General features: G+C 43.4%; 1 protein-coding gene across 2 annotated transcripts in view; it reads left to right on the top strand.

The window, feature by feature from the left end:
* LOC135216974 (tripeptidyl-peptidase 2-like) overlaps window positions 1-27858 on the top strand; it is a 280577-nt gene that overhangs the window by 105033 nt on the left and 147686 nt on the right. For both annotated transcript variants that reach the window (XM_064252520.1, XM_064252513.1), the window contains exons 9-11: window positions 14247-14443; window positions 14806-14941; window positions 15088-15247. In XM_064252520.1, the coding sequence (XP_064108590.1) occupies window positions 14247-14443; window positions 14806-14941; window positions 15088-15247 (493 nt within the window). The remainder of the gene's footprint in view (window positions 1-14246; window positions 14444-14805; window positions 14942-15087; window positions 15248-27858) is intronic.

Genomic DNA, 27858 nt, shown 5'->3' with positions numbered 1-27858 from the left:
TGTTAATATTTTCAAATAATAATAATAACATAACTCTGACACTTGGCCCAATGGCCTGCCAGGAACCCCCCCCCACCCATGGCACAGGAAAGGGAGAGGCGCCTAACCTACCGACGACCTCCTTTACCTCTGCCCCTGGGGCCCCTTCTCGGCTTAAAGGAACGGGGTACATTGGTCCTCTTATCTAGGCTGGGACGAATTGGGAGGCCCTCCCGAAACCGAACTCCTTGACGGCCTACCAGGCGACTGTCTTCATGACTGCTAATGGGCAGGGGGAGGAGGAGGAGGACTTCTCTGAGGACGAGACTCTGACTTAGACACAGCCTGGTGCACTAATCTGTCCATGGTGTCAGCCTGGAGCCTGTCCATCGCATCCTCCAGCTCTGTCCGAGGGAACAGAAATTGTGATTCCAAAAGATCTCCATTCCTCAGTGCCAGCAAGGACTCAGGGTCAACTGATCTTTCCATCCTGGATAAAGCCGCATCTCTTCTAATCAGGAGAAAGTTAGTCCATAAATTAACATTGAGGTGAGCCAGATACAAAAACACCTTGCCTCCGGACTGCAACAAACTGGCAAGAGAGGAAGCACTCGCCAACACATCTGGGGACCTGCCAGAACCTATTTTGGCAATGACAGTAGACCAGGAGTCCAGCCAAGAAACCGTCTGCAACATGGAGGCTGCTGTAGACTTCAACGCTGAGGCATCCTGTGGAGACGAGGATGGAGCCACTGACCTCACCTGCTCCAAAGTCAATCCTGGCTTCAGGCGAATGATGTCCGGGTTAAGATGACGCGACATAAAAAAGTTCATAGCATTACTTCCTATGCCTCGCGAGAGGTGGGTTTAGCAGCTTGGCAGAGCCCCTAGAGCGAAGCGAACCGTCCCGATCTGAAACAGAGGCGTTAAAATGCAAGGCCAACTGGACGTGCCCCGGCAAGGGAAGTTGAAACGATGACCTGGGATCCTACGTAGCTCCAAGCAAGGCTTCCAAGTAGGAAGGAGTGTAAGACGACCGAGCCCGAGTCCTACTCACCAAATTGTTGAATCCACAAATGAGATCGACAACTTCTGTAAAGGAAGACAAAAACTTGCGTGTCTCCCTCCTCCCCTCCTCCTGTTGGGCAATGGAGACTGACGACAAAAAGGGTGTGTAGGCTTATCTAAAGCACCTTCCTCGTTTAAATTAACGGAAGAACCAGCAGCCAAACAGCCTGAAACACCAACTAACCTGTTTGGGCTGGATCCAAGCGCCAACTCCCACGACGAACCAACCACAACACTAGGGACATCACTACACACTCTCCCAACAGATGACTCTCTAACATGGCCGCGAACGTGTGTCAGTGAGGAATCCTGAACACTCGAGAACGAATGAGAATCCCTCGGAGTTGAACTCCTGGAAGTACCGGGGAGAGGGGCAGGCAAACACTCCTGCTGCACCAACTCTGCGCTCACAACCTTCGATCTCTTGACAGGCGCCTTGAATCCTTACGGCGACGAATAGGGCCTGGAGAAGAAGTGGGAGCACCTGCAACATGTGCACAAATGAGGGAGGTTGCAACATGTTCGCGACCCAATGCAGAGGACAAAGCAGCCACTATAGATCGCACGGGGGAAGGTACACTAACACTCACTGAAACACCAACACTCAGGAACTCAGGTGTGCTGCTCCTCATTTGCAGACGAAGAAAGGGCAGAGTCCTTAGCCATCCAACGCTTGATACGCTAACGCAGCGGAGATGGGGGAGAAGGAGAGGGAGACAGTACTGGCTCCTTACACAATCTCTTCGCAGGAGGCGGGGGCCAACACGCTTGCTTCCAGTCCTCCCAGCCAACATGGCAGCCAACTTATCTTCTAAAACATGAGTCCAATCTCTTAAGAACCACCTGGCATAAAACCTCAGATAGATCAGCAAGAGAAGGTTCCTACAACAAGGAATGGAGAGGCAACGAACTGGATGGCAGAGATGACGTCATGGCAGCAAACAATGATGACATAGACAAGCGAGGCAGTTCTGTGGAAACGACTGGGACTGACGTCATTGATGGAAGTGATGTCATAAGCAGTGATGACTTCACGGCTTCCCCTCAATCCAAACGGGAAGCAGACGCCACTGGCGGAGGGATACAAAATGACTGACCCCCATGACGTCCCTAGCTAGGCTGACGCCACTGCTTCCCTCTGATTCGAAGAAGTGGCAATCGTCACTGGCGGAGCAATACAAAATGGCTGACCTCGGCTACCCACGAAGACGAGGCCAGGAGGAGCGTGGGAGGGCCTGGACAGCATGAGGATTGGGGAAGCAAGCATCCATGAAGTGTGTCGGCAAACCCTCCAAGGAGGATTGGGACCCCGTAGCCCAAGCGTCCCCCAGAGCGCCGCCATCTTGGACGCCACCGACTCTGAAATAAAAGACAATGATGAAAAAGCCTCCTCCCTCTTGGGAATAAAATTAACTCCCAAAGAAGAAGGCACGACATTACATAAATCAGCCAGAGGGCCTCCCGATACTTCCAGCAACGAATCGATGGAAGAAAAGGAAGGGGACAAAGGCATAACACTAGTATGGGGTGTGACAGCAGCAGGAGACGAAACATTGGGAAGAGGAGAAGAAAAACCCTCCCAAGAAGGAAGAGTAGAAACCCTACAATGCTCCCTCTTACTGTAAAATAGCTTCCACTGCTCTCTAGGCCCCGCACGGCATTCCGTGCAGGGATTCGTTATTGTATAAACATTAGAGCAACACCTACTGCAAGTGACATGGGGGTCGGTCGCAGTCAAAGCCAAAAAAACGAGAACACAGAAAACCTGGAGTTCTGGGGCACACATTGACGAGGCCGAGATGGAGTAGAAGCAGCCATAATAACACACACACTCACTCACTCACTCACTAAACACAAATGAAAGGGGCAATGAACCTGGTAAAGGCCGAGAGAGGTCAACCACAACTCTTGTCCAGGCAGTTAAGAAAAGACTCATGCAGTGGTGTGGGTGCATGGTCCTTGACCACTCTTCACCCGATGTACGCACGCATTGCCAGATCTCACAAGAGTCCTTGCTCTCATCTGTGATTTAACTGGATCCAGCTAGGCGCTAGAAATTATCCTATTGTTAAGACCTCAGGTTTGTAGCTATGAAGAATACAAATTGTCTCAGAAAATTTGTCATTTCAAGTGAAAATTCTCTCTTTTTGTCTTTCTTTGTATCCATTTCCCTGTCTTCTCTCTTTAACTCCAGAGAAGCTCGCGAACTCGGAAGCTGTCAAATATGTCAAGTAATGTGATGGGAGGGGAGTTGTGCCATATAATGGTCAATGATTTTAATGGTTTTCTGAGATGAGATCTTTATGGTACATGTATGTAATAGATTTATTATTAATATTTTCCAATGATAATAACATAATATAATACAGTAGTACCTCGAGATACGAAATTAATCCGTTCCGAGGCACCCTTCGTATCATGAGGTTTTCGTATCTTGGACCACATTTTACATGTAAAATGGCTAATCCGTTTCAAGCCCTCCAAAAACACCCCAGTAAGTTTCATAATAAAGGTAAATTGACCTATAAACAATGAAATACTACAACAATTTGGACCATTCAATACCTAACTTAATAACGAAATGCAAGTTAACCTGTAAATAAAGTGTATTAGTGTACATGGTATACAAGAAATACTGTACGTAAAATGTGGAAACTTACCTTTTGAGTGAGGCTATCTCCGAAAGTGGCGGCAGAGGAGGAGGAGGACAAATGGCAGATTCGTACGTACGTACGTACACTTAACTTTATGAAAACACACAAAAAAATGTAAGGAAAACATACATAAACTAAAATTTACGAAACACATTAACAAAACTGTAACACTTAACTTTACAAAAAACTAAAATTAAAATTGTTCCGATACGTAATACAAACCATTGGTCCTTTAACAATAGGAAGTAGCTAGCGGCAGCTGGAACGGTCGTAAGCTTCGAACAAGGGGAGAACGGTAGTTAACTGCGCGCGCGACTGGGAGGTAAACAAATCACTTTTGCTTTCGGCCGCGGGTGTGAAGGACGTGTTCGTCATCGCTCTCTGCCCGCTTTATCGTCGTATGCTTTGTTTATATTGTGTTTTCTACTAATGGTTTGTTTGACTTGAAAATGAACTGTAAGTACACTGTTTTCATTTTCATTACTTAATTATGAACCAACATGGAGCTATCGCCGTAGATGCGGTGATTTCCTCTCTTTTCATGAATTGAACCCTTGAATTATGTCTTGGTGCCGAGGGCGGGCGCGCTCGCGCCGAGTCATGTATTTGGGCGAAAGTGTGTAATTGAAAATGTAAGTACTCTTTTCATTATATTTTTGCCCTGTGCGTTCGTTGCCGAGAGCGTGATTGCGCTCGGCACGAGCCTTTTATTTTGTATGATAGAATGCAATGAAAGTGGATTCGCAATTGCAGTATTCTTTTCATTTTCATTTATTTATTTGCATAAATTTTAATTTGGATCAATTTTCGCTCTTACCCGGGAATTGATCCTTACGATTATTTTCTGTGAAAGTGAAATCGCAAGTGCAGTATTCTGTTTCATTTTCATATATATTTTATGATAGCATCATATTATTATGGATCAAGTTTCCGCTCTTACCCGGGAATTGATCTTTTCCCCTTTAAGTTCTATGAAGTGAATCGCTTTAATGGGCAGTATTCTGTTTCATTTTCATATTAACTTTTCACTGCTGTGCGGGGGTAGGGGGAAGCGAAGGTCTGCCAGGAAGTCGTCGGAAAGCTCTCCCGCGACTCCCTTGGTATCCGATTCTTCGTCTTCTTTCCTGCCCCCCGCTCAGCTTCCTCGTTGTATTTTGTATTTGGGGGTCTTCTTGCGTTCGGGGGTGGGGTGGGCAGGTTCCTTCCCCCGTGCGTGAGGGAACCCCTCTTACTAATCTATCTGTGCTACTGCAGGTGCTACATCCGTGGGAGACGACCTTGGACAGGTATGGACCACCGCGGCGGCAGGGCGTGCCTAGCGTCCACGGGCTTCTGCAGCGTCTAGCGAGGTCTGGGGCGGTCTCCACTACTACCTTCCACGGCCGCTTATGCTGCTCCCCCCCCCCCGCCTGGTCTACACTCCCCATGCTGTGTGTCGGTGACAGCCGTCTGCCGCTACTAGGGCCCGCCGCACCGGTACCGACCCCCCCCCCACCCCCCCCACCAAGGGGGGATTGCCGCCGCCGCCTGTTTCTTTCGTGTTGCCTGCCCCAGACTTCCGCTGTTTCCACCAGCTAGGCCGCCCCTGGGACTCCGGCCGCCAGTACCCAGGTTCCCGCTGGCTGCCGATGATTCTACGAGGCGATGGCTGGGCCTGCCGTACCTGCCGCTGATGTGGTTCCCGCTGCTGGCTTGGCTGTCCCTTCTTCTTACCGCTGCCCGCTGTTCCTGCCGCTCCTGAGCTTGGTTGCTGTTCCTGTCGCTCTGGTTCCTGAGCCTGTCATGCTGGTCCTGCCACGGTGTGTCTTCCCCAGTCCCAGGTCCTTCCGGACAGGTGCAGTCGGGCCGTGTTGCTTCGGCAATAACCTAGCCCGGCTCCGGCCTGGATGGAGGACCTGACGATCTGTCCTGCGTGAGCTGACGAGGAAGGAGGAAGAAGAGGAAGGTGTCATCTTCGTCTTCATCGTCTGCTGCTGCCTCTTCCCCTTCGACTTCTAAGGCCCATAAGCCGAAGAAGAAGAAGGCTGCCTTCCCCCCTAAGAAGGCTCCTTTGGGAACTTCTAAGGGCCCGTCCCACCCTGGTGGAACGGGGTCCTTCTGCTGGTCTTCCTGCTCCTTCGGGGGAGGGGCGGGCCCGTCTCCCCTTCTGTAAGGAAAAAGAGATAGACGGGGACCAGAGGAGTACCGGTTAGCACTGGTACTTCCTCGCCTGGTGCTAGCGGCGATGCCGCTACGCCAGGTTCCGGCTCGGTCTCTCGTTCGCGAGAGATCCCGAGTGTACATTCTCCCTCGGGAGACCGTGCAGCCAAGTTTCGGCGCCAGAGTTCACTCGGCGCCAAGACGCGGCACGGAGCAGAAGGCTGGTGAGAGCCGCTCAGGTGACTCTCGCCAGGCCAGCGGCCGCTCTTGCAGCGACCAGCTGGTAACCCGGGTTTCCCCCCTAAGAAGGCTCCTTCGGGAACTTCTAAGGGCTCGTTCCACTCCCGTGGGACGGGGTGGGGGGGCGTTCTTCTGCCGGTCCTCCTGCTCTTTCAGGGAACGGGGCCCGTCTCCCCTTCCGCAAGGAAGAAGAAGACAGGGACCAGAGGCGTACCGACTACCACCGGTACTTCCTCGCCTGGTGTTTGCGGCGCTGCCGCTACGCCAGGTTCCGGCTCGGTCTCTCGTTCGCGAGAACTTCCGAGTATACGATCTCCCGCGGGAGAGCGTATAGCCAAATTTTGGCGCCAGAGTTTGCTCGGCGCCAAGTACGTGTCACGGAGCAGAAGCTGGTGAGAGCCGCTAATATGACTCTCGCCAGACCAGCGGCCGCTCTCGCAGCGACCAGCTGGTAACCCTGGTAGACGTGACTGTCTGACCAGCCACGAGCTGGCTGGGAAGAGGTTCCCTCGTTGGTGCCAGCCTCGGCTGGTACCAGCAGTATGACGCGCCGCGAGGACACGCACCAGTCTCACCGCGACAGTGGTCTCTGCAGGTCTCCTGACCGCCGCTCCCACAGGGACCGGGCGGATAGGGGGACCAGCAGCAGCTCCTCTGCACACGAGATCGGGGCCGGTGTTCTCGGTCCAGCCGTTTCCCTGGGAAACGGCTCGACTAGGCCTGCAAAGTGGCGATCGCCTGCAGCCCTCCAAGCCCGCTGGTTCTGCCAGCGAGCGAAAGAGGAGCGTCATGTCTTCCTCTCCCGTGCCTGCAACTTCCTCGGTTTGCACCAGGAAGAGCGAGGCACAGCGGGGTGATCGTGAGGGGCATACCCCGCACGATCCCGTCACAACGCCGTAAGTACCAGGTACGATTTTCGGACCAACCAGAACGTACGCGCAAGTGGCAGGAGGAATCCGAGAGGGGTCTATCGCAGTTCCTCCTCCTTAAGGGGGAGGTTCTCGGAATGCTCTTGTTCGAGGGGCTTGACGGTCCTACTCTGCAAGATGCTATGACTTCCGAGATCCAGAGGAACTTTGTCCGAGGTTATGGCGCTGATTCGTCAGCGCAATGACCTCGGGGAAGGATTGCCGCTCCCACCAGCAGAGCCACGTCTCTGCTCGAGTCGTTTTGGGGCCCGAGAGGGAACCCAAACCGGCGGTGGGTCTGCCGCGATCGTAGCTTGCCGATTCTGTCTTGAACCAGTCTCTCTCGTCTCCGGACAAGAAGGCTCTCTCAGTTCTGGCCGGTCGATCAAGCTACTTCCACCTCCTCTACTGCGACAGCGGCGTTTCTACGTGTCTTCGGACACCGTATTTAAATACTCCTTCGGTCCTCCTGAGAGGTTTCGACCTCGACGAGGACTGGAATGAGTCGGAGGACGGTATCGGCTCTCTCCTGTCAGGTGTCACCTACAGTGAGAGTTCGTTACCCTCCTGGGGAAAACTTTTTCTCCTGACGATACGTTTTCCCAGACTGAGAGGCGGCGATGGCTGCTCCTACTCTTCTCCAACTGCTAGTTCCACTGGGAAGGCGAGCGAGTATCCAATTCCTCCCCCATTTCCTCTTTCCTTACGGCTACGAAGGAAATGGGAGGGATCCTACAGAGATTTCTCTGTAGGATCCCACGTTGGGGACTGCGCTACCGGGGGACCTTCGGGTCCTACCTGACGTAAGTCCCGGTCGTTGAGGAGGGATCCTGCCCCATTCTCGATTTCTACGGGAATCGAGAGGACCACCAGCCGATATCGTTTCACGAATTCGGTGGGGGTTTCGCAGAGTGCTTAGAATTCTACGGAATTTCTAGCGCATTCAGAGTGTTCGAGTTTTTTACGATCTCCAAACACTTAGGCGAGACCAAGGTCCAAAGTGAGCGAGACGAGAATCCCCGATAATTGTTACACGATAATCGGGAACCTCGCCTATGCTCGAATTCCTGGAATTTCTAGCATTGGGAAGCACCGAGGCTTTGCCTGCCTGAAAGAAGACTATCTCACAGTAGGCGACCAACCATGGAAGAGAGAAGAACGGACGGGAACATCCAGTTTGGCTTGAACTATCGTCTTAGTTATTCTGTTCACCATTGAAGCTTTCCTTCGAGGAAGACTTCTCCTTCACTCTCTTTGATAGAGATCGAAGGTGGTCGATCTCCAATCCTTATTTTGTTTTCTTGAAGGAAAGAATTTAGGATGGAGATCATTGTTCAGAATCCTACAAATATACTACGTATATTAACCTCGCGACATGATTCTGCTAAGCAGTTGAATTGTCCGAGGGGTAGGCGCATATCCTAGTTACTCTACGGATTGCGACTTAGACTAGGAGTATTCTAATTGACCTGCAACTCGGGGTTGCCTGCAACCTCCCAGGAGTTTCCAGTTTCAATTTTATATATTTATGGTTTTGTCACGACAACACCATTTCAGCTTTTGTATTTACCAAAATTCGTTTCGCCTAAATATAAATTGCTCGAGGCATATTCTTTTTATGCTCGGTGGTTCCTTTAGCCGAATGCATTCTTCCTTCGTGGAAACGGAATTACTTGGAACAACAGGATGACGAGTCAGTGACAGCTACTGCGTATTGAATTGCCCGAGGCATTTCAGGTAACAAAGTTGCCGACGCCCGAAAATGCACGGTTGGTTATGTCTTTCTCCCCTGCTTTGATTGAATACCAACCGTATCTCTGCCCAACAATCACGGACTTAAGTCTCTGATTAACGGGGATTCTCGCATACATGAATGACCATCTACTGCTGTGACGCTCGAATTCATCGCCTTCAGTATTGCGAGAATTTACAAGAGATATCTCTTCGACTTTCATCTTTCTGTTTACCGCACGGTAACAGAATTCTGTAATAGTCTCTTGCTGCATCGCACTGCGATAATGCGAATGATTTTTGCGGAATCTGAGTTTGTCCTCAAAATATCTCTTATTCGTAGGTGTGCAATTATTCATTGTTCACCCCGGATTAGCAGATGTATTGAAAGACATCGCCTACTCCCACACCTGCCAGCTCTACTTCCATGTTCAGCCCATGAGAAGCAGTTCTTCAGGAGGCTGCGCTCCCCTGTGTTTCATTACTGAAGACTCCCCGCTTTCATTGCAACTACGACTTCTCACCGGACAGCAATGAAATAGCGGTTAGCGTTTTCCGTCATTTGTAAGCACAGGTTATGAATCTTGAGAATCCTTCTCTCGATTCGTCTGTGAAGACGTAGGTTGCATTCAATGTCTACCTTCGTCTTCAACGGCACATAGTGTTGTTTCTCCTTAGCTGAGATTCAACAACTATGAGAATGTCTTGCCTTAAGGGACCTCGTCTCTAGAAGGCAATTGACTTTCGCCTGTTGGGCACATGCCTTAAGAGAATAATCACCTCACCGTCCTGCATAGGTGACAAACAAATACACTAGTTGTTTGGTCTCTCAGGCATAACCCTTTAAGGGCGAAAGTCACGTGACTTACACGGATGCCTTGGACAAACTTGCCTCCTACCGAACGCAGTCAGTCGGCAGCTGTCAGAGCGCCCGAGTCAGTTACGAACTACGCTGTTGACTTAGTTCGGTTGTTACAGAGCAATCATTACTTCGTCTTAATAGCTTGTCACAGTACCCATACCATCGACACCCACCATGGAGTGTCGGTGTCCTATCCACTACCGAGAACTTCGCTGCATGGGGATAGGAGGATGCGAGACTTCGTTGCAGACGGACAGACCAGTATGGGTACTGGACATCACCGAAGTCGAGAAGAGGGATAGGTCATGCGACTATTCCCTTCTTTTCCTCTGAGGAAACTGCATGACTTCTCCTGCGAAGTCAAGCATCCAGGGGATGGGGATCCGTGACGCTCGATTTCGTACCGAACTTCGTAGCGAAGACTCGGAACCCTTCGGTCCCTGACGATTGGTTTCGAGTCGTTCACAATCCCTCCCTAATGGACTTCACCGCCTTCGATGCGAAGGAGATGCTGCTTTGTCCGCAAGAACTTCTCCGTGGCGCAGGTACTGAAGGCAGGGGTCTGGTCCAACCAGACCACATGCACCTCCTTCTACCTTCGGGATATTGCCCACAGGTCCCTTGGATCTTGGTTTTTTTCCTTGGACCCGTGGTGGCTGCTCAACACGTTGTGTAGCGAACCCAGACCCTCGTAGGCTGAACAGCATCGAGTCCTGGTGTGACCGTAAGAAAGGATGAGTGAATGAGTGTGTGACTGGCTCCTCTTCCCATCTTTTTCTTCCCCTCTACCTGTGGGTAGAGGGACACGGTCGTCACCCTGCTGGATAGGACAAGATGCAGGTGAGACTATCAAACAGAGCCCCATCCTATCCCTTTCACTAGGGATAGGAGCGTATATCCACCACTTCTTCCAACAAGGGGGAGGAAGTGGATGCCAGCTTGAGACAAACCCATAATTTTATGATTGTCTCTTGCAAACAGGAACAAGTTCTTGCTTGCTGGTACGAAGAGATACGCTTGCCTCTCTCTTAGTACTTGGCCCAGAGGCCTGACCATTGATCCTGCGGTGCACACCCCGATCAATCGGACAGGGGCTTGGATCCCTCCCTCGCTCTTACGACCAGGGAGGCATTCCAGGGATGGACGAACACCAGTCTGTTCATCAAAAGACTCAGATTCCTCCCACCAAGAAGTGAGTCTTCCTATTGTTAAAGGACCGATGGTTTGTATTACGTATCGGAACAAATGACAATTTGTCGAAAATTGCATTTTTCCTAACTATACAAACCTGAGGTCCTTTACATATAGTCCCTCCTCATGCCACCCCTCACTGTGTATTTTGCATGGGCCAAAAGCAAAAGTGATTTGTTTTGTCGGACAAGCAGTTAACTACCGTTCTCCCCTTGTTCGAAGCTTACGGCCGTTCCAGCTGCCGCTAGCTACTTCCTATTGTTAAAGGACCTCAGGTTTGTATAGTTAGGAAAAATGCACAGAGGACTCCATATAAACGTGCTGGAGTTAAAAGCAGCGTTTCTAGCACTACAGGAATTCAGGGAGAGGGTGAAGGGACAGTCAGTGGTATTGATGTCAGACAACACCACAGTAGTAGCTTACATAAACAAACAAGGAGGTATAGTGTCTCAGCAGTTACTTGTGATGACAGTTCAACTTCATCAGTGGGCTGTAGAGAACCTAGTAGACATCAGAGCCAGATATATTCCGGGAAAAAGAAACATAGTGGCCAACAAGTTGAGCCGAGGGATCAGATCCTGGGTATGGAGTGGTCCTTGCACCAACAGGTAGTGGACAGGATGCTCATGTTGTGGGAAAGGCCGATCATTGGCCTATTCGCAACCAGGTACAACAAAAAGTTGGAAGGGTATTGTTCGGTAGTCCTAGACGTAGAGGCAGTAGCAGAAGATGCGCTACAACACCCATGGGACAATCTGGACGATTACGCATTTCCTCCATTTCGTCTACTCCGTTAGGTTCTGAACAGGGTAATGCGGTCTCAGAACCTCAGAATGACTCTGGTAGCTCCTTTATGGCCAAAGGCAGAATGGTTTATGGACCTGTTGGAACTCCTAATAGACGTGCCGAGAGAGTTACCCTGTGGAACAACCTACTATGTCAGCCGCATGTGGAGAGGTACCACCAGTCGGTGAGGTCCCTATCACTTCACGGGTGGAGACTGTCAAGTATCTCCTGCGAGCGAGAGGGTTTTCGCAGAAAGCAGCAGCGCAGATGGCAGGAAATATCAGAAAGTCATCGGCAGCAGTATACCAAGGAAAGTGGTCAGCATACTGTGATTGGGTCGTAGAAGGAACTTGTCTCCACTCTGTACCACTATTCAGCAATTAGCAGACTTTCTGATATATCTCAGGACAGAAAGGCATATGTCTGTATCTGCGGTGAAGGGGTACAGGGCTGCTCTAGCCTCGGTCTTCCGCATGGAAGATGTGGACATTTCATCTTCATGGGAGTTGGCCATGTTGATGAAGAGCTTTGAGCAGTAATGTTCGCCAAAAGAACTAAAAGCCCCAGATTGGGATTTGACCATGGTACTGAGTAGTCTGACAAAACCCCCCTACGAACCACTAAGGCAGTCCACAGATAGGAGCCTGACCCTGAAAACAGTCTTCTTATTGGCCCTAGCTTCAACCAAAAGGGTGGGGGAACTACATGGCCTGTCATATATCGTGAAGCACTTGAGAGGTTGGAAGTCAATGGTATTCGAGTTTGTTCCAGAATTCGTGGCCAAAACTCAAAACCCTTCAATAGTGGACGGTAGATTTGACTCCTTTTGCATACCTTCTCTGGCAGATTTTGTAGTTAATGACAGATGAGATGCTTCTGTGTCCCGTCGCAGTAATGAGAGAGTACTTAAGAAGGACAAGGCACCTCAGGCCTGGGTGCAGGAGGTTGTTCGTAAGTACAGGAAGGAACAAAAAGGAAGTGTCCAGGAATACAATATCGTTTTGGCTATGAGAAACGATCAGGAATGCCTACATGACAGAAGACAGGGGGTCAGATAGCCAGGAGAGGGCTAGGGCTCATGACATCAGAGGCTTGAGTGCTTCTTTGGCTTTCAAGAAGAATATGTCTGTGGAGAGAATTCTGAAAGCTGGTGTTTGGAAACGCCAAACCCGTTTCACTACATTTTATTTAAAAGACATTGCCCATAGATCCTTGGATACCTTTTCCTTGGGTCCAGTGGTGGCAGCCCAGCAAGTGGTATATCTCATCCAGTACCCCTGGCAGGTCAGTTTGTGTCTAGTCTAAGATGAAGGTATGAAAGTAGAATGAATGGGATGACTGGTCTTTTTTCTTTACTACTTTATTTCTACTCCTTTACCTACGGGCAGTATGAAGGAGGGTGCCATCATAAGCTGGAACGGACTAGATGCAGGTGAGGTGGTCAGCCATACTGTAAAGTTATGTTAGAGTATAGTATACTTTTCAGTAGCAACACACCCCTCTCGGTAATAGGGAAGGGAGGGGTGATGGTAGATCCAGATACAAGGGACAAGAGTGGTTTAGGAGAATGTAAGGCCCTCTATTTTCCTATAGTTTATAAACCATGGCATGGTACCAGCACCCCAGTGAGGGAAACCAATAGATTCTCTTATATCTTTGGTTCAAGGGTTCATAGTGCATTATCTTGGAATAGTACTCATAATATTCGGAAATGGATTTAGGTGGCAAACTACCAGTCAGTTATAGGGACTTACCTCCCTCCAATAAGTAAGTCTATCCTAATGTTAAGACCGAAGGTTTGTTTCGTATATGAACAAATGACAAATTTGTAACTAATTTGTATTTTTCATAACTAACAAACCTGAGGTCTTAACATTAGGATTTACTAGCGCCAAGCTGGAAACCGGAAGAATTAAATTTAAACTTGTGCGATCCAGGGACTATTGGCATCTACCAGGTCACGGGGCATGTATTACCCAGAATGCCCTTGGTGTCCTGTGACCTACCAGTTATACTTCTAACCCAGTTTAGACTACTAGAGGGGTGGTTCGAGGTGGGCCTTTAACTGTTAAGACCTCAGGTTTGTTAGTTATGAAAAATACAAATTAGTTACAAATTTGTCATTTTTATGATAAAACGTTTTATTTATACTTTCCAAGGAATTACATGATCGGAGCCCTCCCTCCTCCTCTCGCATGTGTATAAGGACATAAACAAATTGAGCTCTCTTGCTGGTTGTTCCTCTCTTTCCCTGAAAGTGGGCGGGGTCAGTCACTTAGCCAAAACAGAAAATAGTGCAACCTGTGAATTTCAGATTTTAGCTGCTGAGTGAGTGTAACTTATAGCAGTGTAATTACTTGGTAAGTATAAGTAGATCTTTATTTTATCATAAAAATGTCATTTTTATCCAGTGTAAACTTGTTACCAAAGTAGAGTTTCTAGAATTATATAAATGATATATATGCTCTTATATATTATTTGATTTGAATGATATAAATGGTGTATGTGCTTTTATATATTATAGTGAGAACCATAATTTATTTTATGGTATATGTATTTTTACTTTGGGTTTCAAAGTATTCTATAATATTATTGAATAGAAAGAATTTCATAAGATTATTTTTTTCATGTGTTAATGTTATTTAATTTGAAACTGTTTCATAACATTTATTGTTGTGTTTGGTATAGGCGCTTAGGAGAGCTAGCACATGAGGTTGTAAACAAGTATGGTGTGATCTGGGTAGCATCAGCTGGCAACCATGGACCTGCATTGGCTACTGTTGGAGTACCTCCTGATTTTCAAAATGATTCTATCATAGGTGTAGGTGCTTATGTATCTCCTGATATGATGACTGCTGAATACTCCATGATTGAAAAGCTTCCTGGTAAGAGGTTTTGTACATTACTGTAACATAGTACTTTCATGAGGATTATACGATGTTTAACATAAATTTTGTTCGAATATCAGGTAATATTTGACAAAGTTGAATTTTAGTTATTGTTGGAACAAAATTTCCCTTGCAGTGATGGTCAATTCTTTTATGCTTTTCTAATGTCTTTATATGAAGGGGTTAAAATTTGAATAAAGTATCTTCCAACTAATTTTGTGCAGATATTTGATTTTTCATGATTCTCATCTTTTTCTGGTTAGCACTGGGTTGAAATAAGTGGTGTATTATGAATATATTAAGTATAATACGTAGACTCCTATTAATTGAGTATTAATTGTGCAAAATGTTAATTGTAGGGTGTCCATATACTTGGTCTTCAAGAGGTCCTACAGCTGATGGTGCAAGAGGGGTAACAGTGTGTGCTCCAGGTGGTGCAATCACTTCAGTTCCAAGATTCACTCTACATAGTAATCAGTTAATGAATGGCACAAGGTGAAAATGAGTCCTGTCACATTTGGTTTTAGTTTGTATTAGCTTAGCTTTTACTGTTTGAGAGAAGTACGATGGCACACATTTAAAGTGTATGGTGTATAAGTCTGTTACTTATATTCAATTTTTTTTTTTACTTTTTCTTTCAGTATGGCATCCCCTCACACTGCAGGTTGTGTTGGCTTGATTGTTTCCGCTTTGAAACAGAAAAGCATTCCATATTCTCCGTATTCCGTCCGTCGAGCAATAGAGAATACAACTCTCACCTTAGATGTTGATATCTTTGCTCAAGGTCATGGTTTAATACAGGTTAATATATATTTTTTATTTTTTTCTTATTTATGAGTCTATTTAAGGTGTTTATTTAAATTGCAAAATTACTGTGAAAAATTGGTAGAGCAATGAGTTATGTGAATTTGCAGGATGTAGATAGGTCTAAAAGCCTAAAAGCTGTTTCTGATTGTTTCAGTTTTTATTAAAGTTCATTATGTTTGCCACAAGTCCTTCTCATTTATGTAGCTATGTTTGTGGCCTTTTTATATCCAGACACTGCAGTCTTTTGTACCACTGACATAAGTACTGCAAGTACTGTACATGTGCCTCCTGAATCTGCAGGTCTACAGGAGGTAATTGCTTTACTTGCAGTGTGTGTACAGAGCTGTTCATAGCTAATAGTTCCCCAGACTTGGATTTTCCTACGGGATTGCCTTGAATAATGGCTAAATCACTTAAACCTGTTAATCATAATCAACCTTACTTTGTGTAAAACATATCCCAGTAACATCTACTTAAAAAGAGGAAAGGTTCCACTTCACATGCTTACTGCAGTGCACTGTCCTCCGTCCGTTTACTTGTATAATTTAATTTTATTCCTGCATTCATCTTTATGGTTTCATCGTAGGTGTGAAGTGAATGAACAGTATATTTTTTATATGTCCAACTTAGCTGGCTATAAGTTCTTTCTGGCTGGTTATCAAAATGGTACTGTACATTTTCACTTTTTGTTTTCCATTTTATTAATTTTTTTTTTAAGCTCACTCTCTTTGCTTCAGTTAGTGTTAGTTCAGTGATGTTGGAAGTTAGTCAAGTAATGATTGGTTTATTGGTTAACAGATTTTAATCTCTATTCACATACACACACACACGTAGAGTCTAGTAATCAATGTGATAGATAAGAGTTAAATTGTTATCAAGTGGTATGTTCTTCATATAATTTACCATTCATGTATACCAAACCAAATGTCAAAAGCCCTAATGAAGTTAGATTTGTAATGATTCATTATATTCGTGATGATATTAGTACAGTATGCTTAATTGTAGATAAACTTTATAGAAATAATTATTAATAGAGAGATTAATTATTCAATCTTTAAAAACACCAGCAAAATATTAGAATTGATTCAGTCATGTAACAATAATCTAGAAGGTCTGGGTATTTTCATGGTATTTTTCTTTTATTTCAATATTGTACTAGTTATCCTATGTTACCTTATGATCTTGTAATAAAATCAAACTTGTTGAAATAATATTCTTTATGTACAGTAATAGTTAAATTTGATCGAATTTATTGGGAAAATGCAGGTATCCAAATGGGTGTTAATTATAGCCGCAAATTGTCCATTTATATTTCAAATCGTATGAGGCAAAATTCTCAAATAATCCCTCAACAGGTAGGTTTAGATATAGAAATACATAAGAGGTATGTAGGTGATCTAGGTTTATTGATTAACAGATTTTTAATTAATTTACCCAGTAATTATGTAGATAGCTAAGTTTCACTTGCCTGGGAGTTAAAATCTAAAATTTGTGAGTCACGCTAATTTTCTGTTTTGTTTTGGGTATGCAACAATGTCCCGCTCACTTTCGGGGGAATAGACAAACAACTTTGCAAAGAGATCAATTTGTTTCTGCTGGCTGATGGCTATACATTGGTTGTTGGTTGCAGTTAGTTTTGAAATTCTCGACTTTCCTGATTGTTTTTTCATCACAATTAGTGAAATATTTTCAGTTGTTGACAAATTTTGGTATTACTCAGATAGTGTTAGGCTCTTTCTAGAGACCTTACAATAGATTTTGACTTTTTATTACTGATTTTGACCGACTTTGTTGACGATGTTGTACTCGAGTTTGTCTAACTTTGGGTACTTTGCTAAAGGATGTAATGGACGTTTAACCAAGGAATCCTATTATCAGTATTAGCCAGGGATCATCTGAATCAAAATTGATTCACATGCTTCTATCATTTCTTTGGCCCCATTCCCAGTTCTCTTGCTATTCCACTTTCTCCAGTGTCAGGCTCCTACGCTTCTGATCCCAACCCCATTGCCAGCATCAAAGCGAAGATTGATAAGCGTTTTGCTTTATTAGTGCAGACGATGTAGCAAATTGGCTTTTCAGTGAAAGTCCTCCTGCAGTACCTGTCAAGAGGTCTAAAGAAGGAGCCAAGCACCCAGTAGCACCTGTTTGTGCAGAGGGAACCAGGCGTCCTTCAGTGCCACGAGAGCCTATGGACCTGGTTTGGTCTTAGGACCTGACAGGTCGTATGCTCAAGTGGTTAGAGGAGATCATGGGGGAGTTGGCGAGGTTCTTCCTGCTAAAAGAAGAGTGTCTTGGGAGGGGTCGGCCTGGATGGACCTGACGGTCTGTTGCCTCAGTACGCGGTCACCCCTTGAGATACAGAGAAGAGCGGGCGATAACAGTCAATCCTCCTCTCTTTTTCCCCTTTACTTCCTGGTTATACCAGAATGAACAACGAAATAAGAGAATTCGGTGGAATCTACTCCTCAGAATTCGAACCCAAGGGACTATGTTTTTGGCTCAATCCTAGGATCTTACCGAACATTTGTATCCGTTAGGAAGGATAGCACCGAAAGGTTTTAACGAGAACGTCCAGTATGTCTCCTCCATTCCCTCTTCCTATGGCTATGCCGGTAGGGGCAAGGTGAATGGGAGGGACCCTGCAGAGTGCTCTCTGTAGGAGTCAGCGCCGGGGACTGCATTCCTGGAGGGACCTTCCAAGTCGTCGAGGAAGGATCTTATATGCCCGTTCCTCCTCGATTTCTACAGGAATGTAGGAGGGCCCCCACCCGATGATCGTCTGACAAAATTCGGGGGGTTTCTCTGTGCACTTAAAATTCTTCAGAATTTTTAGCACTCTCAGAGTGTTTTGGTCTTCTACAATCTGCAAACACTTGGGCAAGATGAGAATTCCTGATAATTGTTACTACGATAACCAGGAATCTTGCTGGATGCTCAAATTCCTTGGAATTTCTGGTGTTCTCAGAGTGTTTTGGCTTTCCTGTAATTTCCAAACACATTGTCGAGACAGACATTTCGGGTAAATGTTATTATGAAAGTTGGGAGTCTCGCTAAGCCATTAAATTCCTTGGAATTTCTAGTGTTTGCAGGGTGATTTGGTTTTCTGAGATTTCCAAACACTCGGGAAATGGGTATTCCCGATGATATTGCCCGTGCAATGCCTCTCCAGTGCTACTGTTTTGGGAACATCCAGTTCGGCTTGAACTAGTCTGCAGTATCCTGTTATCACCGTAGAAGTCTCCCTTCGGGGAAACATCACCTTCGCTCTTCATTAGAGAATGAAGGAGGTCTGCTTCCAGTCTTTATTCTTGTTCCTCGAATGAAGGAGAATTAGGCTGGAGTGCGATGTACAGGAACCTACAAATATACTACGTATATTTCTCTCGCAACATGCTTCTGTTATCAGTTTCGTTGTCCGAGTAGTAGTCACATAACTGTAAGTAAACTTTTCTGGTATGTGGCCGAGACGAAGAGTATCTTCTCTTAACCCTTAAATGCCGAGCCGGTATTTCCGAAAGTGTCTCCCGTATGCCGGCGGCGTTCACGAGTCAGCGCCAAAGCGGAAAAAAAGTTAAAAAAAAAAAATCACAGCACTCTTAATTTTCAAGATTAAGAGTTCATTTATGGCTCTTTTTTTGTCATTGCCTGAAGTTTAGTATGCAACCATCAGAAATGAAAAAAATATCATATATAAATATTGGAATATATGACAGCGTGAAAAAAAAATTTCATATATAATTGTATACAAATCGTGCTGTGAGTTAATTATTTTTTCATTGTATTGTACACTAAATTGCAATGATTTTGGTATATAACAAATTGTAAACCGATCAAAGCAACACAGAGAAAATATTACCACAATATGATGCATGAATTCGTAACGCGCGGACGTAAGAAAAAGCAATTTTAAAATATTCACCATAAATCGAAATATTGTGCTAGAGACTTCCCGTTTGTTGCAAAATGAAGGAAATTGATTGAATATTACTAGACTGTAAGTGTTGTAGCTTACAATTGCAGTTTTTTACCATTTCGGTCGAGTTAAAGTTGAATGAAGGTCGAATTTTTTCTATATCGTTATTTATAAGAAAATATTTCAAAACTGATAAAAGCTAAAACCATGGGTTGTTTTTAATGTTGTATTCTACATGAAGTTGCGCACATTTTCATATATAAAACCTTATGTAACGGCTAATATAAAATGGTGTGCAAACGTTACGACAATCGGATTGCAAAAGTTACGACAATCGGATTTTTTCGGAAGAGTTACCTCGCGGACGTAAGGAAAAAGATTATTTCATAAATTCACCATAAATCGAAATATCGTGCTAGAGACTTCCAATTTGTTGCAAAATGAAGGTAAATGATTGAATATTACTAGAATGGAAGAGTTTTAGCTTACAATTGCGGTTTTCGACCATTTCGGTTGAGTCAAAGTTGACTGAAGGTTGAAATTTTGTCACTTATCGTTATTTATATGAAAATATTTCAAACTGATAAAAGCTACAACCATGGGTTGTGTTTTGTTGTATTCTACATGAAATTGCGCACATTTTCATATATAAAACTGTAATGGCTAATATAAAATGGTGCAAAAATTATGTCAAAGTGACTAAATAATTTCTGAGATGTGTCGCTGATACCTTTTAGTGCGAGAAGAAAGAAATTCGCGCTTGTGCGCCTGGGTAACGATTGTAAACAAAACAACAGCTTGATCCGTGAACTCCCAGCATCTCTCAAGGTGCTTGATTCAAAGGTTTCCGCCAAGTAGGCATGTAACTATTTTTCCGTGAATTTTTAAAAAAACTTTTTTTGCGTTGACGTTTCGTACGTCAATTCGGCACCCAACAGACAATTTTCGTCAACATGTAATACGTCCAATCGGCGTTTAAGGTTAATTGACCTGGAACTTGGGAAGGCCTTTCAGGCCTCCCAAGAGTTACCGGTTTTGATTTTTGAGATAACTAGTGGTATTGTTTACCAACAGCGCCCCAGGATTTGTATTATCACCGAACAGAAGGGTTTTCTTCCCTCCCATTTCAGTTAATCCTTAAACGCCTATTGGATGTATTTTACGTCGAGATAAATTGTCTTTTGGGTGCCGACCGGACGTAATTTATGTCGACATAAAAAAAGTTTGTTTAAAAATTCGCGGAAAAATACTTATAGGCCTACCAGCCGAAAACTTTTGAATCACGCACCTTGGGGGATGCTGGGAGTTCACGGATCAAGGTGTTGTTTTGTTTATAATCGTTACGCAGGCGCGCAAGCGCGAATTTCTTTCTTATCGCACTAAAAAGTATCAGTGACACATCTCGGAAATTATTTAGTCACTTTGACATAATTTTTGCACCATTTTAAATTAGCCGTTACATGGAGTATTATATATGAAAATGTACACATTTTCATGTAGAATACAACAAAAAAACTACTCATGATTGTAGCTTTTATCAGTTTTGAAATATTTTCATATAAATAACAATGTGCCAAAATTTCAACCTTCGGTCAAATTTGACTCTACCGAAATGGTCGAAAAACGCAATTGTAAGCTAAAACTCTTATATTTTAGTAATATTCAATCATTTACCTTCATTTTGCAACAAATTGGAAGTCTTTAGCAATATATTTCGATTTATAGTGAATTTATGAAAAAAAACCTTTTCCTTGAGTCCGCGCGGTAACTATTCCGAAAAAATCATACGTGTGATTGTCGTAATGTTTGCACCATTTTAAATTAGCCGTTACATAAAGTTTTATATATGGTAATGTGCGCAATTTCATGCACAATACAACTAAAAACAACCCATGGTTGTAACTTTTATCAGTTTTGAAATATTTTTATATAAATAATAATAAGTGCGAAAATTTCAACCTTCGGTCAACTTTGATTCTACTGAAATGGTTGAAAAACGCAATTGTAAGCTAAAACTCTTATATTCTAGTAATATTCAATCAATTACCTTCATTTTGCAACAAATTGAAAGTCTCTAGCACAATATTTAGATTTATGGTGAATTTATGAAAAAAAAAAACATTTTCCTTACGTCCGCGCGGTAACTCTTCCGAAAAAATCATATGTGCGATTGTCGTAGTGTTTGCACCATTTTAAATTAGCCGTTACATCAAGTTTTATATATGAAAATGTGCGCAATTTTATGTAAAATACAACTAAGAATAACTAAAGGTTGTAGCTTTTCTCATTTTTGAAATATTTGCATAGTATAAATCACGATAAATAGAAAACAACCACGTTCGGTCAACTTTGACTCTACCGAAATGGTCGAAAAACACAATTGTAAGCTAAAAATCTTACAGTCTAGTAATATTCAGTCATTTATCTTCATTTTGAAACAAATTCAAAGTCTCTAGCACAATATTTAGATTTATGGTGAATTTAAAAAAAAAGCTCTCCTTCCCTCCACGCGCGGATTCTCCGCCGCAGATCTCCAAAATGTGTACGTCGCATTCTCGGAATATTTGCTCAGTTTCATATTAGTCGTTTCATAGAGTTTTATATATGAAAATGTGCACAATTTCATGTAGAATACAACTTAAAATAATTGAAGGTTGTAGCTTTTCTCATTTCAAAATATTTGCATATATAAAAAAAAAAAAAAATTCGACATTCGGTCAACTTTAACTCGTCCGAAATGGTCAAAAACTGCAATTGTGAGCTAAAACTCTTAGAGTATAGTAATATTCAATCATTTATCTTCATTTTGAAAGAAATTTGAAGTCTCTAGAACAATATTTAGATTTATGGTGAATTTTTGAAAAAAACATTTTTTTACATCCGCGCGTTACGAATTCATGCATCATTTTGTGATAATATTTTCTCTGTGTTATATACCAAAATGATTGCAATTTAGTGTACAATACAACAAAAACAAAATTAACTCGTTAGCTTTAACCGTTTTGCTCATAGCGCGATTTGAATACAATTATATATGTATGAAATTTTGTTTTTGCACTATCATATATTGCATTATTTATATATGATAATGATATTTTTTTCATTTCTGATGGTTGCATACTAAACTTCAGGCAATGACAAAAAAAAGAGCCAAAAATGAACTCTTAATGTTGAAAACTAAGCGCGCTGTGATTTTTTGAAAAAAATATTTTTTCCGCTTCGGCGCTCACTCCGAGACCCCCTAGGCATATGGGAGACGATTTTTATTATACCCCTTAGGCATTTAAGGGTTAAAATGCAAATGCTCGAGCGTATCTATTTTTTTTTTTTGTTGCTCGATGGTTCTAGCCAAACGCATTCCTTCATGGAATGGAATACCAGGCAACTCAGGATTACAACAAGTTTAGCGTGAGTGAGCGGTATATGGCGCTGCCTCAGTCAGTACTGCTTGCTCTCCAAGATATTTCGGTTTGGTATTGCTTCTCTGTCGAGGATTGAGTACCGATTCGAATCTCTGCCCGGCAATCACAGATTTAGGTCTCTGGTTGACTGGAATTCTTGCATACGTGTATGCCCATCTCTCCTGCATCGCATTTTGCCATCGCAAGAATTTCCAGACATATATCTCACTAGACCTGTTATCATCTTTCTGTTTACCTCACAGTAACAGAAGTCTGTAGCCTAGTCTTCTGCTTCATCACACCTGCCGCTGCGATGGCACAGAATGATATTCCTCAGACAATATGGGTTTGTCTTCTAATATACATTTTGTAATTTGTAAGGTGTGCAGTTATTCTTTGTTCACCCCAAATTGTAAATGAATAACGGATGACTTCGCCTGTTCCCCACCCTGCCAGCTCTGCTTCTAAAGTAAATAGAAATGTCCTCCCTGATCCAACCCACAAGAAGTGGTTCTTCAGGCAGTACAATCCCTGTGTTTTCATTACTGAAAGATGCTCCGCTTCCATTGCAAACTCTGACTTTTTCACCGAACTGCAATGAAATAGTGGTTCAGCTTTTTCAGTCCTTTGTAAAACAACAGGGATTAAAGCTGTCTTTACTGGTTGGTGTCATCGACGAGACTTTTTCTATGATCAGAATCTTCAGAGTTTACTTCTCTCGATTCAACTGTGAAGATGTAGGTCCGCATTCACCTTAGTCATTCACTAGTAATATAGTATTGTTTCTCCTTAGTTGAGATTCAACTGCTGATGAGAAACTTCTGTCTTGTCATCACAGGGACCTCGGTTGCTAAGTCTCTAGAACGCAATTGACTATCGTCTGATGTGCGCATGCCTTGAGAGAAACATCATCTCTTCTCCCAACATTGGTTGAGAACAAGATATACGATTTGTATGGTTGTTATCAGCATAACTCTTCAAAAGGCGGGTGTCATGTTGTGACTACTCGGATGCATGACTGACAGCTCACTGAGTGCAGTCAGTCGGCATCTGTTGAAGAGTCCGAGTCCATCATGAGCTAGACTGTGGACTTTGTATTGGTTAATCCAGATCAGTCATTACTTTGTCCTATTGGCGTGTTGCTGTACACACAAAGAATTGACACCCATCATGGAGTGTCGTTATCTTTATCCGCTGCAGACTGCCATTGCAGAAGTGTCTGATGACACGTCTTTCTCTGAGTCTTACGAGACCGTGAGAGACTTCTCTGCAGTTGGATAGTCCAGTGGATGGGTACATTTCATCCCTCCGAAGAATGACCATATTTATATCTTTCTTCCTTCGGGCCTACCCACAGGTCCTTGGAACCTCCTTTCCTTGGACCGGTGGTGGATGCTTACAGGTTGTGTTTGCTTACCCAGCTCCTTCAACAGGACAAGTTGCGTCTCGCCTATGGTGTGCAGTCCTAAAGGTAAGAAGGATGCTAGCGTGACTGGCCTCTCCACCCTCCCCACCTCGTCCTTCCACTCCTCTTCCTTCAGGTTGAGGATAGGACTCGAACTTACACTGGCTGGTCAGGCGATTGATGCAGTAAGCATACACATAGAGCTTCCTTTCTATGTTTCTTATCAGAATCATAGAAGTAATCCTGTTCCTTCCTCTAGCAAGGGGAGGAAGGAGATTGGCAATAATGCAAACCCTTCCCAAAACTTTGCATTAATGCCTCCGACTCTTAAATGTTCTTCCCAGCCCATTTTCGGATGAATTATGATTCCTCACTTATTTAGAAAAGGTCCAAAAGTCTGACTCTTGATCATGCAGCCCCTATACTCCGGTCAATTTGTCCGAGGCAGGGCACTCCTCGCTCTTATGACGAGGAGGAATAGTGTATGTGTGCAGAACTCCAGTCAGTTCTAGAGGCTCACTCATATTCCTCCCACCAATCAGTGTCTTCCTCATGTAAAGGACAGAGGGTTTGTATATGGTGTAGGAACAAATCCCAATTTTTGAAAGTAAATTTTTTTTTCTTAACTATACAAACATGAGGTCCTTTATCTTTATGCCCACCTCATGCCACCCCTCAATCTAAACCTGGGCCGAAAGGCAAAGTGGAGTGTTTACATCCAGGTAGGCGGGCCTACCTGCCTGCCACATAGTAGTTACTGCCTAACCACCTTGTTCAAATACTTAACAGCTGTAATTCCAGCTAGCCCCAAAAGTAATTCCTTGTGTAAAGGAATTCAGGTTTGTATAGTTAGGAAAAATACAATTTACTTAAAAAAATTGTGATCTTTATAATAAAACAAAGTTTTAAATATACTACTTACCCAGTAATTACATGATCGGAGCCCACCCTCCGTCCTCTAGCATGGATTTTTAAGGGTATAAAACAAACTGATCTCTGCCAAGTTGTTGTTCTCTTTCCCCGAAAGTGGGCAGGGCATTGTTACCTACCAAAACACAAAACAGAAAATTAGTACTACCTGCAAACGTCAGAATTTTAACTGCTGTGGAGTGAAACTCTTGGCTGGGTAAATACAATAAAAACTTTTATTATAAAAATGTCATATCTTATATGATGTTTATATTCCATATTCATTCTAGAATTTTTAGAAGTTTGTTTTGTGTTCAGATACCACATTGCAACTTGTGAGATCTGCTTTCTTTTGTTGTTTTCATTATATCAGTCTGTTGTTTCTATGCTATATTTTGTGAATTTTGGATACGTATTGTTTTATTACTTATTGCTTTATAGTGCTTTGAAATTGGTAATGTTTTCTTTACATGAGCATCCTTACATGTATGGAGTTATTTTGGTTATTTACTGACTAATACCTGCATGGTATTGTCCTCATTGTATTTTTTTTTATACATATGCTAGTAGAGATGCTGCTGCCTCATGTTTTTATGTTGGTGGTTTTTTTTTTTTTTTTTTTTTTTTTTTTTTTTTATAAATGCTGGAGAAAACTTTATGAGCTATCAGTTGAGGCTTACCTTGTATATATGTTTGACCATGACCATTTGCATAGAAGCTGTTATATAAGCCAGGATTGTACCCTGAAGCTCATTTGTTTCGCAAGCAGAGATTCAGGTTCACAGCAGTGGATTTGGTTTATGATCAGGAGGTCATACAAATCAGAATGGATCAGGAGTGCAGCAACGGATGGTTCTCACTCTTTGGCATCTGAATGTTAAGCTTTGCTTTTACACCATATAGCAACTTTTCCTTCTTGAGTTATGGTTAAGGAGCACAACTTGTCTGATAATGTAGAAGTGCAGTGACCATGTATGTGTGACTGGAGCCTCTCAGTGCATCTTCCATATGAGACTTCCAGTTTGCATGGTGGTCATCCCTTTAGAGTGTCCTGCCTTCCACTGTGGACCAGAGATTCATGCAGAACAATGAAAATATGTATTTTCCTGCAGGAGCATATACAGTAACACCCACAACTAATTTTCTGGCAGTTGCTCCACTCTGACCTCCTGATGCTTGAGTATAGCACACCTGGCTGTTCAACCCCATCCCAGTCCAGACATGATATTCTTCTTTGGGACTCGCTATACAATTGCTTTCACCAGATGGCTAGTCTATGTTATGATGCAGGTAGCAGTCCATCAACTAACCCATGGCTGGACATTTAGCCAAATGGACATCTGGTCGAACAGCCATTTGGTCGATGGACATTTGGTTGAACAGACATTTGGTCGACGGACATTTGCCAAAAATTAACAAGTGTGAATAATAACAAGCAATACTTTTAAGTATTTTAAATAACAGTTTCTTGCCAAAAAATTACACCATAAAATGAAAAAAAATACAGTAAGATAAATGTTCTTGATTATTTAAAGATTGGGCGCAATTGCTCTCAGAAAATCTATTTTTTTATACACCTCATATTTCTCAATGATAGAATGAGCCTTGTGTTTAATATCTGATACTTCTTCGATGATCTCAATTATGGGCTGTTAAAATTTCATGATAATGGTGCTGATCATGATGAAGAATTCTCCAGGTGCTGCCTCTTCCTCAATCGGGAATGGAGAATAGAAGTCAAGTTTTTTGTTTTGTTTAAGGAACGACTCTTATGACTACAGAATCATGACCATGTGACCAGGAATGGGTAAGTGTTGGGTGGCACAACCAGTGCTAGGTTAACCATGACTACAACCACAGGTGACCAAATATCCCAGGCCAAGCCTGCCATAGCCATGATGATCTCTGATACAAGGACATTGTAGACCAGGTCAGCCATGACCTCGTGCCCAGATCTCACAACCTGGCTACCAAAAAACAGCCTTTTATAGATAAATTGTGACAAAAGTAATCATGTAAATTTCATGGAACTAAATGCTGTATTTCTATGTCTCCCAATCTTCAATTAGCAAGTAATATGTAAAACATTGTGTAAACAGACAATGCAACCATGGTCATATTCTTTAGATATCAGTGACATAAGAAGTCAGAACCTTGTACCAGGTAGCAAATGAAAACTTTGGTTGGTAGGAAGCCACTGAACAGGAGGTCTTCTCTAGCTTTGACTTAGGAAGACACTGTAAGCAGACTCCGTCAGCAGGAAAAGTGAAGTTCATTTATTGGTTACTGCAACTAGACATGTGTTGGGTGCTTCTGTGTTAGTAGAATACTCTTATTCTTTTACCATCAGTCTCAATCTCAACCCAAAATTACCAACCTGCTGTTCCAAGAAAAATCCAGGCACTTGAAAAGTAAATGCTTTGATGCACAGCTAGGCATATCTTGAGTTGTGTGCATTTACTCTGTTCATACTGATCTGTGCAGTTCTAGAAAAGCTAGAAAGCTCCAGAAACTTGACAATAACCCTAAAGCTCTATTGTGGCCACAACAAGAATGGTTTCTGGACCTCCTTCCCCTGCTGAAAGATATCCCAGGAAGATCCCCAAATGGAAGAAGCTTCTCTTTCATCCCTGCTTATGAGGATTCCTTTTAACCTTGAAATGCTGGACCTCCACATATGGAGGTCATTCACTGATCCCTCCTAAGATAGAAGATTTTTGGAGGAAGAGTGGAAGCAATCGTCAGATCTTGCAAACCATTTACAACAACCCTGTTACCAGACCAAGTGTAACCAGGTCTGCAATTGGTGCAGGAATGTTATTTTGTTCATTCACAGAACAAACCCTCGGTCTTAACGATAGGATAATCTTCTTGTGCCGGATGGATACCAGTTAAAAACAATCAAAGATTGTAAAGCAAGGAATCTGTGGCATCTGGCAACTTGTGCATATAAGAGGTGGAAGCTGGTCACCGA

This window comes from Macrobrachium nipponense, chromosome 19 (assembly GCF_015104395.2).
Source record: "Macrobrachium nipponense isolate FS-2020 chromosome 19, ASM1510439v2, whole genome shotgun sequence".
Taxonomy (NCBI): Eukaryota; Metazoa; Arthropoda; class Malacostraca; order Decapoda; family Palaemonidae; genus Macrobrachium; species Macrobrachium nipponense.
Note: the sequence above shows the minus strand (reverse complement) of the source record. Positions and strands in the feature narration are given on the sequence as shown.